Source organism: Hyla sarda, chromosome 4 (genome assembly GCF_029499605.1).
Source record: "Hyla sarda isolate aHylSar1 chromosome 4, aHylSar1.hap1, whole genome shotgun sequence".
Classification (NCBI taxonomy): domain Eukaryota; kingdom Metazoa; phylum Chordata; class Amphibia; order Anura; family Hylidae; genus Hyla; species Hyla sarda.
In genome coordinates, this window is record NC_079192.1 from 272,180,904 (window position 1) to 272,194,592 (window position 13,689).

The 13,689-nt window shown below is 43.2% G+C and overlaps 1 protein-coding gene across 26 annotated transcripts in view; it reads left to right on the top strand.

Moving 5' to 3' along the window:
• Positions 1-13,689, top strand: part of GRIP1 (glutamate receptor interacting protein 1) — a 598,139-nt gene that overhangs the window by 527,698 nt on the left and 56,752 nt on the right. For all 26 annotated transcript variants that reach the window (XM_056574218.1, XM_056574202.1, XM_056574225.1 and 23 more), the window contains 2 exons: positions 6,725-6,872; positions 7,147-7,316. In XM_056574218.1, the coding sequence (XP_056430193.1) occupies positions 6,725-6,872; positions 7,147-7,316 (318 nt within the window). The remainder of the gene's footprint in view (positions 1-6,724; positions 6,873-7,146; positions 7,317-13,689) is intronic.

Here is a 13,689-nt window from a genome sequence, read left to right on the forward strand (position 1 = left end):
CCGGTACAGTGACTATATAAAGAAGTTGATACAAGCTGTAAAAAGAAGCAGTAGAAGCAGTAGAAGACAACACTAGATAAATCCATCATCCCCGTAGTAATCCAGATAGCCAATCCGGATACCAAACATGCAAGAAAGTCCAAGACAACAGCACCAAAAGTGGTTCCTCAAACTAAAGCTCTTTTGCACATATCAGTTTATGATTAATGGTGCTGTGGTTTTCAACTTTGTTGCAGGACCTGTATACCATATAAGTGATTGTACCAGGGCCATATAAAGGTAGATACCAGCTCTACACAGGATCTGTATAACATATAGATGATTATAGTTACATCTAGGGACTCACAGGTAACATAATTTCTGATCAGCGATGTCCTCTTTCCTTTTTTTTCTGCATCTGGATCAGACCGACATGTCAACTTCTTCCAACCAAAAACCATCTCTTTAGCATCTGCAGGAAAAACATGTTAGACTCTGCATTTTTACAGTGCACTGCCCTCTCATAATAAGGATAGTAGGTCCCCCATTAAGTAGGCCTATCCCCCACTAACCCCCCTCCAAGTAGATAAGTACATCAGAAAGTAGGTAGGTTCTTAGCTAGCTAGATAGGTAGGCAGATAAGTAGGTAGCTAGCTACATAGGTAGGTTGCTAGGTATGTTCGAAGTTAGGTTGGTTGTTAGCTAGATAGGTAGGTAGGTGGATAGCTTGTTAGGTGTCTAGGTAGATTTTTAGCTAGCTAAGTAGATAGTCATACAGGTAGCTAGGTTGCTAGGTATATAGATAGCTACGTAGGTAGCTAGGTTGGTTGTTAGACAGATAGGTGGGTAGCTGGCTAGGTAGCCAGGTAGATAAATAGGATAAAATATACCATTTCATTGCGTTCCAATAAAATATCGTCTTACACTACAAAATATACAGGCCTCCACCTGCCACCTATGGATTAGCACACATTTATCATATTGCACTCATGTAGTCTCTCAGGATAAACTCCATATAAAGTGCAAAAACAGTGTATAAAAACACACAAGATATATACACAAAAAAATTCCAACAGGAGGTATGGTCCAGGTGTATCTTCTGTTCTCGGTCAAAGTTGAGTTTTTTTGTTACATGACATAAATTCCTTTATGTATCAATATGTTCTAATTTATGCCACTGTTCACATGTAACTCTGTTTATTCACTGTATCTGACTACATTCATTCTAGGGTTGGTAGGTTTGGTAACTAGCATACACGTGTAACAGTTAAAGGGGTACTCCGGTGGAGAACTTTTTTTTTATAAATTTTTTATGAACTGGTGCCAGAAAGTTAAACAGATTTGTAAATTACTTCTATTTAAAAATCTTAATCCTTTCAGTACTTATCAGCTGTATGCTACAAAGGAAATTCTTTTGTTTTTGAATTTCTTTTTTGTCTTGCCCACAGTGCTCTCTGCTGACACCTCTGTCCGTGTCAGGAACTGTCCAGAGCAGCATAGGTTTGCTATGGGGATTTTCTCCTGCTCGGGACAGTTCCTGATACGGGAATCAGGTTTCAGCAGAGAGCAATGTGAACAAGACAAATAAGAAATAAAAAAAAATAATAATTTACTCTGTAGCATACAGCTGCTAATAAGTACTGGGAGGGCAAATATTTTTTAATTGAAGTAATTTGCAAATCTGTTTAACTTTCGAGCACCAGTTGAGTTAAAAAAAAATGTTTTCCACTGGAGTACCCCTTTAATTCTCCATTTAAGTCTGTTTATTCACTGTTGAACAGTGGCATAAATGAGAACATATTGATACATAAAGGAATTTGTCATGTAACAAAAAAAAACTCAGCTTTGACCGAGAGTGAGAACAGAATAGAAGATAAACCTGGATCATGCCTCCTGTTGGAACTCTTTGTGTATATATCTTGTGTGTTTTTATATACTGTTTTTGCACTTTAAATGGAGTTTATCCTAAGAGACTACTTATACTCAAGTGCAATATGATAAATGTGTGTTAAACCATAGTTGACCGGTGGCAGCCTGTTTATTTTGTAGTGTAAGTCAATATTTTATTGGAACTTAATAAAAAGTATATTTTATCATATGGAAGGTCCCTATTCAAATCAGTGTCTATAAGATAGGTATGTTGGATTTTAACTAGCTAGGTGGATTGGTAGTTAGTAGCTGGTAGTTAGCACATAGGCAAAGTCAGATAGTTAGGTAGCTAGGTAGATAACCAAGTAGGTAGGTATCAAGGTAGGTAGATGGGTTGCTACCCAGGTAGCATGGTAGGTAGATAGTTGGGTAAGTGGCCATGTAGGTAGGTATGTATCTAGGTAAGTAGCCAGATAATTTTAAATATATCCAGGTAGGTTGGAAGCTAGGTTGGTAGCCAGTATCAACTATAGCACCTCTACAACATTCCATAAAAACGCTGAATGTGATGGCCGCCACCAGCTACCGCTTGTTACTGGTCCTGCAATGCACAGTGTTACTTCACGCTTACTCTATTGGACCCCTTCACATAGGCACGCTATTATGCAGTTTCTTCTGTGTATGTTTATTACTGCTTTTTATTTTGCAGTCCAATTATATGTGAGTTAATGTCCTTTGTATGTTTAGCTCACAAATACAGCAACTGATGGAGTGCACTTCATGCAATCATAGATGCATAGTCTTCAGCGTTGTTCAAAGTGCTTATATAATTAGGTGTTACTGTTTCACATTTTGTGCAAACTGCGCATTCATAAACATAAAGTGCATAACTTTGCCTTGATGTCAGGACCCCTTTTGTATAATTGCACAAACTCCTGTCTATTACATTGGGTCCCTATATTAGCACCAGGTAATGTATTCACTGTTCACTTTATTGATAATGTCCTAACTCTGCCCTATTGCACTAGTGCCCTTCACTGGTGACCCATGCAAAGGAAGCTGTGTATATATACAGTGACCCCCCGACTTATGATGGCCCCGACATATGATCATTTCAACATATGATGGACTCTCAGAGCCCATCGTATGTTGAAGGCAGCATCGACATATGATGCTGCTGTGTGTCGGGTCCATCGTACAAACAGCTATCTGACAGTGCTGACTGCTTCAGCAACTGACAGTTGTTTAATGTGCCCCGTGTGCCCCGTTCTGCCTCCTGTTACTCACATGCTGTCCTGCTAACTCACGCAGGCTTCCACTGTGAGCTCCGTGTAAGCCCCGCCCCCCAGTGCAGCCATAGCCAATAGCCTGCAGCATCTTGCTGCAGGCATTCAATGAGCTGCTGGCTGCCCTCCCCTTCCTTTCCTATAGAGCTGTAGTCGGCAGGATCGTAATGGAGGACATTCTGTCTCCCCTGAAGGTATTTAAAGAACTGTACAGTACTGTATGCAATGTCACACATCACATAGAATACATATACACCCCATACATCATTGTTTCCCTATCAGTGTGCCTCCAGCTGTTGCAAAACTATAACTCCCAGCATGCCCAGACAGTCAATGGCTGTACATGCATGCTGGGAGTTGTAGTTGTGCAACAGCTGGAGGCACCCTGGTTTGTTAAACACGCCCCATACACTCCACATACAATGGTCATCCCAGAACCAATTAGCAGTTTCCCATAGAGATATGTATTCAACATACAATGGTTCCAAGGCCCCAGAACCAATTACCATTTTTACATAGACATATGTACTCGACATATGATGGTTTCAACATATGATGGTTCTCCTGGAACCAATTAATATCATATGTTGAGGGACCACTGTATGTGAATTAGGAAATGGAGTGAGGGGCACTAGTGCAACAGCGCAGTGTTGGGACATTTGCAATAAAGTGAATAGTGAATACATTACCTGGTGCTAATATAGGGACCCAATGTAATATACAGGACTTTGTGCAATTATACAAGAAGCATCCTGACATCAAGGCAAAGTTATGCACCTTATGTTTACGAATGCGCAGTTTGCACAAAATGTGAAACAGTAACACCTAATTAACACTGTATATTGTGACCAAAAGCCGCATTGCAGGACCAATAACACGTGGGTATGAGCGGTAGTTGGTGCTGCCATCACATTCAGAGTTTTTATAGAATGTTGTAGAGGTGCTATAGTTTTAATAGTTTATAATAAAAAAGAAATTTTGAGTTCCCCAAAGTGTTCTATTTCTGATTAGGTAGCCAGTATGGTAGGTAAGTAGCCGGGCAGATAGATAAGTAACACCCTCCCCGCTTTTCTGGTCACCACCCCACACCATCCCTCAACCCCTTCCCCACCCCAGAGTACAAAAAAACTAAAGAAAACAAAAAAAAAAACTCACCTAATCCAACACAGCGATCTCGGGCCGGGCCGCGTTCTGTATTCACAGTGCAGGTGCTGATGAGTGATGTCATGGGTTATTGTGTCGGGGCAGAGGTCACGGCGGTCTTTGAACTGTGTACGCACGTGCGCATGCAGTTCAAAGAGGCTCTGGCGGTGAGTGACCGGCTACAGGTGCCTCCCTGGGTTAAATTGACACAGGGAGCATATAATACATGATCTTTCCCTCTGCATGATTTTCTGGGGGGATGTTTCCCCATCCCCCCTACTGGCACTTTTTGTTCCCATGCTTTCTCTCTGCTACTCTTCCAAAGAGCGCCTGACACTTTGTGGATACAAATAAGAAAAAAACGACCTTGGCAGCAGGCGCTCAGGATCCCAAAGGAAGTGGTCACACTCAGGTCATAAAGTGGCAAAGTGCAGCAACTTTATTTGATGTACAGCAATAGAACAATGACGCGTTTCGGGGTGAAACTACCCCATCATCAGATTGACTGTAGTACATGTACTACATGTACTGATGTACTACAGTCAATCTGATGAAGGGGTAGTTTCACTCCGAAACGCATCATTGTTCTATTGCTGTACATCAAATAAAGTTGCTGCACTTTGCCACTTTATGACCTGAGTGTGACCACTTCCTTTGGGATCCTGAGCGCCTGCTGCTAAGGTCGTTTTTTTCTTATTTGTATCCAGTTTATCTACAGGACACCATCCTGCTGCACCTGGGACCTTTTGGGCTGCACAGATCCACACCATCTTTAATACCCCCATAAGGGGTGATATGCATATTTCCTATATGCTCAAGGTGAGCGGCTAGTTTATAGAGCCTGCAACCCCTTCCCACAAGGGAAAATCCCCCCTCCCTCTATCTAGGGTAACGCATGAGGTGCCGCCTTCCGGTCTCTCTTCCCCCCCCCCCCCCCCTTTCTCCTGACACTTTGTGTCCCTCCCTTTTAGAAACCCTTCCTACTACACACACACAATGCCAACCAATGTCTCCCCTATTTCCCCACTCATGGTAAAGGGGAGGTCTAGGGATAAAGACTATCTATATGGAGACCAGAAAATTCTAATGGTGACTGTGCTCCATTGCCCTCCCGACAGGGGGAATGGTAATGCCCAGGTGTCAGTTTATTTCCAGGATGAATATTAGAGCAATGACAAAATGCAGACTTCTAAGAAAACATGCTCCACAAATTCATTTTGTAGCCAATTTAACAAAACATCAGTTCTATTGAAAGTGGATCTCAAATTCCCTATCTTTTTCTTTGTAGAGAGCTGCAGATTACTAAATGCTAAATATGGCATAGGATGGTGAAAAATCCAGGGTTGATGAGGGAGCGCGCAGTAGTCTTAACACAGCTGTCTCTAATTCCAAATACTTACAGATTTCAGTATGAACAAACAACAACAAAGGGACTATTTTGCTTGAGTGCTTCCTAACCAAACCCTTGAAAGTGGCCTTCAAAGATCATCAAGGCATCTTTATAAGTTTTATTGTCCCCAGAGGTCGAGCATGAGTCTGTCAGGTGTATTATGTATACTTTGTGCTCTTTGAAGACTACTTTCGAGGTTTTCATTAGGTAGTATGCATGATAGCAAAAAAGCCCTTTTGTTCTTGTTTACTCTAATTTATAAAAGCAGGAATTCTAATAAATACAAACTCATTCATTCCTTAATACAACTTTACAGTTACTTTCACGTTAATGTTTACATTTGTTGCCTCCGAATTTACTTCCCTTTATTCCCTGCTGCCTACAATCTGTTGTCTGCAAGCTAATATTTTTATGTTTATATTTTTATGTTTGGTATCATGTGCCCATAGAAATTAAGCAAATTGTTCATCTGGCGCAATAGTTTAATCTAATCTCATTTTAAAAGGAACATGTGTTGTACCATATTTATAATGGCATTACTAATAGTATATTTTTTTCTCATTACATTTTAGATGTACTCAACTCTTCTTTTTAGCTACTGTGTTGGCATTACAGATTTCATAGTATTTGGGTTTTTCAGGTTAATGACTCATTATTTTCACCGAACATGATAATTTCTAATAATCTGCTGTAGGCTAGGTTTTTTTTTTTGTTGTGTTTATTTATTTTAGCTAAAAACGAGATGTGGATGTAACAAAAAGTTGCAATAGTCCTCATCATTACCTCCTTGTAAGATCCACTTCTAACTTTGTCTAAACAAAACATGTTCAAAAACTGTAGAAAACTGCCCTGCGAGAACCTGAGCTGACACTGCAGAGCACTATTATTATACTATACATGAATAGATAAGTGAAAAACATATGACGTAAAACAGTTTAGATCTAATAAAACTGTAATATCAACAATAATAAATGCTCAGAATGGAAAACTTTTTCAAAGCTTGATATTTCATTGCATAAGAAGTAATGCTTTGACTTTGTTCCTCTTTCATGTACAGATTCGGTGTCTACGGCATCTGGTCCACTTTTAGTTGAAGTTGCCAAAACTCCAGGCTCCAACCTTGGAGTAGCACTAACTACCTCGATGTATTGCAACAAACAAGTCATTGTTATTGACAAAATCAAATCTGCAAGTATAGCTGACAGGTGAGAATTCACATAACGGCATGAATGTTTACTCTTTACTATGAATTCCCTTGAATACTAATTTAACCAGATCAAATGTATGACTGACATTTTACATCAGTGTCTTCTATACAGTTGCAGAAAAAAAAAATACAGCTAATGACTTTTTCATTACCTGTATTTTTAGATTTTTTTCAAATTTTTCTTTACTATCAAACAAATGTGTATTTATATTGGATAGTTAAAAAAAATTGCAAGGTATGAAGTAGAACATTTCATTGGTATTTTTATACAGGTGTGGTGCACTTCATATTGGGGACCACATCTTATCTGTGGACGGAACAAGTATGGAGTATTGCACTTTAGCAGAAGCCACACAGCTCCTAGCAAGCACCTCTGAAAATGTGAAGCTAGAGATTCTTCCATACCATCAGACCCGGTTAGCGCTAAAGGGACCTGATCACGGTAAGATGATCATGAATGTTGTGACCTTGATCCGTGTCCACTAGATAGGCTATACATCATTTTGGCACTGCTGACTAATGTCTACAAAGAGATACTTACTACAGAACTATCAGTGCCGAGTCAGCACTTCCTGTGTAGTTTCTCATACCTAGTCTTAGAAACAATGCTGGACACTGCTGCATTCTTTTGCCTCTCGTATAGTTATGGGCAGGATTCTGGCTATCCCTCCTGCTGATAAATATTTATTTTGTAGCCTCTCTTTCTCAGCTGGATTTCAAACTTGACCTGTATGGAAGGCAGAAACAAAAACGGTGATCCGTAGTCTGCACTTGACTGTGAGAGTATTATTCTTGCCTTAATAGAGCTCTTCTTTACAGGTTTTAATAAAGTAAGGTTTTTTAATATTGTAAAGTTACTAAAAATGTAACCGTGCACAAAGAATTACCAGCAACACATTTTTTGCTTTACAAAAAAGCCATAAAACAGTGGAAAACAGTCTTTTTTTTGTTGTTTTTTAGTATTTTTTTTTTTGTTTGTTAGTATTCTCGTAACTGTAACAACTCCAACTCAGATACAGTCCAAATGAACATATTATTCATGGTGATCTGTAAATGTCATAATCGAAAATTGTGCAATTGTTTACTTTTTTTTTTTTTTTCTAAGTTTAACCCTAAATAACATTTAATCTGTTAAACACTTACTTATGTATATGGCAAAATGAGGGGAAAAAATACTACAGCTTGTTTTGGCATAAAACAAGACATCCTACAGCCATGTCAATGTAAAAATAAAAAGGCTATGGCTACTATAGCTACAAATGTGAAAAAAAAAAAAAATCTTCTGGCTATCTCAGTAAGTGCAGTATTTCCATTACTAATAGGATGATAAATGTTGTAATGTATTGAAGATGCCTCTTTCTTTATTAGGGAAGGAAAATAACAATATTTATCAGATTTTTACAACACAACTACAGAGTGATAGAAATATCACTGATGTCATCATTATTGGTGTACTGTTGAGAATAGCTAAGACACAAGAAGGCCCAGTGTGATCACCCATGTAAGTCAGGAGCTAGCGCTGGACAGTACCACTATCACACTGTGAGGTTAGAATTCTGGGCATCACTGAAACAATACATAAATTGCTCATAATATGTGTTTCGCTATTGCTTTTTCAGTCAAAAATATTTGGCTATAGCCAAAGCATAAAAAAACTCCAGTCCACTAGAATAGCGTTCCACTATAAGATCCTTTCAGATTTTTTTAATTATAAAATATGGAGAAATAAAAAAGTATAGAAGAATATAAACTGTATATACTTGCCTAAGAAAAGACCTGGAATCCGTAAGTATTCCCTTCTCCTTAGCACTGCATATTAGCATAGGTGATGGGGGGGCATTGATGGATGCTGTCACCAGATTTAGCAGTCAGTCCCACTCTATAAAGATGTCTATTCTGACATCTAATGTTAGTCTTTTGGAAGTCAAGTTAAAGGGGTACTCCAGGGAAGTTAAGAAAAATAAACTTTGCCCGCAAAGCCACCACAATACCTGTTTTGTGTCCCCCTGTAGTTATCCATGTGGTTTTGTGTCCCCCTGTAGTTATCCATGTGGTTTTTGCCCGCAAAGCCACCACAATATCGGTTTTGTGTCCCCCTGTAGTAATCCTGTTTTGTGTCCCCCTGTAGTTATCCATGTGGTTTTGGCAGCTCCTTTGGCCCCTCATGTCTCCTAAATGCTTTCTCCTTGTTTGCAGCACAGACTACAACTCCCAGAAGTCAGTGCAGCTCTGTGCAATGGCTGCTAACTGCTTTCACTGTATATGTGCATGTTTACACTGCAGCTCACACACACTGTACATGTCTTTTCTTTCAGACTATCCTTCCCCCAGCAATAAATCATGCTGTGCTCTGAACTGCAGCTGTCATTGATTAGATCTTCAGCAGAAAAACAGCGGCTATGTGCTCAGTTGTGACTGGGAATCTTCACTGCTTTTCTTTCACGGCTCACCAGCTCCTCACACGGGGATGGGGAGGGGTAGTGTGGCTCTACATCCAGAGCTCTAGACCAGACAGAAATCAAGTGGTGTTGTCTTGAAAGGAGGGGCTAGGTCTCAGTGAGGAGACCAGGTGGATCTGAGAATGACGTTTTTCTCTCACTCCCTGCATGTAAGTGACGGCTGAAAGAGGGAAACTGCTCTATATAGCGAATGAATGATATTTAGTCAAATACATAAGTTGGTGAGAGGGAAAGGATGGGCTATGGGTTCAGTTCCCCGGAGTACCCTTTTAAGCTGCCGTTTCTTCCTTTTGCTGTTGACCCAGTTTCCATTGAGGTACACTTTCAGGGCTTCATATAAATACTAAGCCTCTGTATTTATGGCATGCCATCGTCTGACAGTAGCAGTTGCTTTAATCTGCCAATATACTAGTGATTGTAAATGGCCCTAAAGCTGTTTTAGCTCATTCACTGCCAACTGTCAGCAAATAGTTGTGACAGATACTGACCAAAGGCATTTGTGTGTGGAAAAGTTCATATGACTTGTTAAATGTTATCATTGTTGCTAATTTTTCATTGGCATAATTGGAAAGTGTTCAAAATCAGACTGGTTGCGGTGGGCATGCAACTACTGTTTGCTTCCTCTTTTGTGGCTTCATCAACATTTGCTTCTATCTAGTTCACAGAGCACAGCAAATATTAATCTGCCCATTGTCTTTGACTTTCAATGTGATGTATGACGTTGTTGTTCTGAATAGTTTCCAATCCAGACTACGGCTCTGTTCAGGTCTATATAGTAGCTTACATTCGGGGTCTACGTGTACATATACCACGGCATACCTGGGGTCTACATTTGGTCCATTGAAATCAATGGACTCAGTATAGATATGGTACAGTATGCACTTGCATACCATTCTGCTGGTTTGCTAAAGTATATTCCAAACTTTTTATAAATGTCAGTGTAGTCAATGGCCAAATTTGGGAGCAGAAAATTCACACCTAAAATCCATCTGGATTCTGATGCGGATTTACATGTGGTAATATTTTTAAGTGTGGCAGGGAATTTCCCATTGATGGCAGATTTTGTTTTTTTTTAATGCAAAACCATGCTGCTTTGGATGCAGACTTTGCTGCAGATTCCAGGTCAGCAGGGATTTTACCATGCCCTTACTGTAAATAAAGAGAGTCTGGGCTCTGGTTGGAGCCTTGATGAGATGGTCGTCCAGATAGGGTATCACTGAGATTCCCCTCGACCATAACAGGCCCATCACTGGCGCAAGGATCTTTGTAAAGACCTCAGGAGCTGTGGCTAGACCGAAGGGGAGAGCTACAAATTGAAAGTACCCCTCCGGAACCGCAAAGTGGAGGTACCGATGATGGCCTGGGAATATTGGCACATGGAGGTAGGCATCCTTGATGTCCACTGATGAAAGGAACTCCCCTTGTTCCAGGGACACCACCACCGAACGGAGAGATTCCATTTGGAAGTGGTGGATGAGAAGGTGATGGTTGAGACGCTTGAGGTCCAAAATTGGACGCACAGAACCGTCCTTCTTGGGAACCAGAAAAAGATTTGAATAGTAACCCCAAAACTGTTCCCCTGGAGGAACGGGAACAATAACCCCCCTGAAGAAGCAGAGACTGGAGAGCTGCTCGAAATTGCTTCGCCAGAGGAGGAGACCGGGGGGCCCGGGAGCAAAAAAAGCGATCCCTCGGAAGGGAGGCGAATTCGATCCAGTAACCGTTGGACACCACATCCCTGACCCAAGAGTCCTGAATGTGAGAGGTCCAAATGTCTCAAAAAAACAAGAGACGACCTCTCACCCGAGAAGAAACCACGGGTGGGGGCCTCACTTCATGCAGAAGTGGGCTTGCGGTTGCCTGATTTGGGCGGAAAGCGGCCGGACCGGTTGGAGTCTGACTTCCAAGACGGGCGTGGCCAGAATGAGGGAGCCTTCCTGTCCCGCGAGGGCGCCTGCCCGGAACCTTTGCTGGAGCCAGAGGTCCGAAAGGACCAAAAGCAAAAGGGCTTCCTTTGGGAAGTAGGGCGAGCCTTATTTTGAGGTAACAAGGAACCCTTACCTTGCCTCAGAGATAATTTCATCAAGGCATTTGCCAAAAAGACGGCCGCCCGTAAAGGGAAGCTCAGTGAGAGACCTTTTGGAAGCGGCAATTGCATTCCAAGCTTTAAGCCACATAGAGCGGCGGAGAGCCGCTAGGTGACCCACAGCAAAAGCAGAACAACGGGCTGCCTGCATGGAAGCTGTGCACAGGAAGTCCCCAGCTTTAGAGCATTGGAAAGCCAGAGCAGATAGATCCTCCGGGGGGATCCCGCTAAGATATCCTGATGGAGCTTTTGGCACCACTCCGCCAGGCCCTTGGACACCCATGTCGAGGCGAAGATGGGAAGAAGAGAAGAGCCAGCTGCTTCAGTGGCAAACTTCGCTAAGGATTCTAACTTCTTATCCGTGGGATCCTTGAAGGCAGCGGCATCTGCCAGAGGCAGTGTAGTCATCTTAGAGATCCGGGAAATTGGTGGATCCACTGAGGGAGGGGAAACCACCTTAGTGACAAGGTCCTTGTCAAATGGATAACGTTTTTGAATTGTCATGATTCCCGGAAACCTCTTGTCTGGATGTTTCCATGCCGTTTCCAGAATGTTGTCAAAGTCAGCATGAGAGCTGAACCTTTGAAGTGCCGCCTTAGCACAAGGCTTAGCACGATGAAAGGATACTCCTGGATTGACATCCGAAGATCCTGGGTCCTCTAAGTGAAAGGTGTCTCTTAGGGCTGTCACCAAAGAGTTCACCATTGCAATTGAGTCCGGGCGGTCCTCTGAGTCAGATGCCGGCTTGGAAGCCTCGTCCACCAGTTCACCAGGGGAATGAGAATGAGTAGAGACAGTCCTGGAGGGGGGCGACCCTGACAGAGTACCTGGCTCTGGCGTGGCAGAGCGGAGACTCAGAGAACGTCCTCTAGAGGAACGACGTTTGTGGCCTGATGACCGGAGGGGCGGGACCCACATGGGGAACGCTCACGTCTATCTGAAGACTCAATTGAAGAGTCAGACGAGGCACCCCTAGGATGCTTGTGAGAGCGTGAAGTATGTGGAGACGAGGAACGGGCCCTGCCAGAGGTCCTGCGCAGGGAAGACCCCACTTCCCAGGCGGACACCACTTCCCAGGAGGCCTCAGCCACCGAACGGGAGACTTTGGTCAAGTCAGCCACAGGCTGGTGGAGCGGCTGAACCCACCGGGACCAAAGGGACATCAGGGGGTACCAGGGGGTCTGGGGGAGCAGTGGAGCAGGCAGGGCAAGTGGGCTCAGCAGAGCCAGACATCTTGGTATTACAGTGCTTACAGAGATAGTAAGTCACAGAAGTTCCAGGTTTCTGTTTAGAGGAAGGAACAGCTCTGGATATGGACATAATGTAGAAAGAAAAAAGGAGATAGGAACTTTCTCACCCTAGTCTGTGTCCCCTGTCAGCTGCGGTGAGGACAACTCGCTCTGAGCAGCTAGAAAGAGACTGAACAGGCCAGCCAATAGGAAGAGAGGGGCGTGCCGGAAGCAAGGCACTCACTAACTGACCCCTTCTAACTGAAAATCGCACCCACGGCGCTGATTGGAGGCTGCTTCGCGCCTCTGAGAGCTCCTAGCCCTGTGGGCGGAGCTATAGACGGCCTTAAAGAACTGTCATGGCGCCCGCTCCTTGTCCCGAGCGCACCTGATGGCTGTTTATGCGCCTGGGGGAAGAGAGCGGGCGGACAAAGCGCCGGCAGAGACTGCCGGTGAAAGAGAAAGTAAGCCGGCACTGAAGCGCCCGGCTCACGGCAGCGCCGCGGCTATCAGCCGCATATAAGTCGCTGCCGACAAAACTAAAGTAAGCCGGCACTGAGAGCGTCCGGCCCGATACAGCGCCATGGCTGACAGCCGCATATAAGGCGCTGACATGGTAGCACAAGCACACACGCACACACACATATAAGTGAAGTGCACCAAGCACACACACACACATATATAAGTGTAATGCCCCATAAAAAATGCCCCCTCAGGTGCCACTGCTCCCCCAGAATAAAGTACAGCCCTTGCATAGGCTAGCCCATAAAGTGTAGGTGGGCCAAAACAGGGGGTCTCCAGAGGTTGCGAGTTTGTACCTATGGAGAAAAAAGGGGGGAAAGTACTTACCTCAGTCAGAAGAACTTGCCTAAAGGAGTCTTCAGTGAAGTCTTCATTCAGCTGTAGTTACCTGCATCACGCCTGGCTACTATGCGCGAGCGAGGCGAGCAGGTAAATAGAGGGACCCGGACCAATGAGGTACCACCCAAGTGCTGACCGTTGGCGAGGGGGGGTTAACAGCGCATATACGCAATGTCTGTG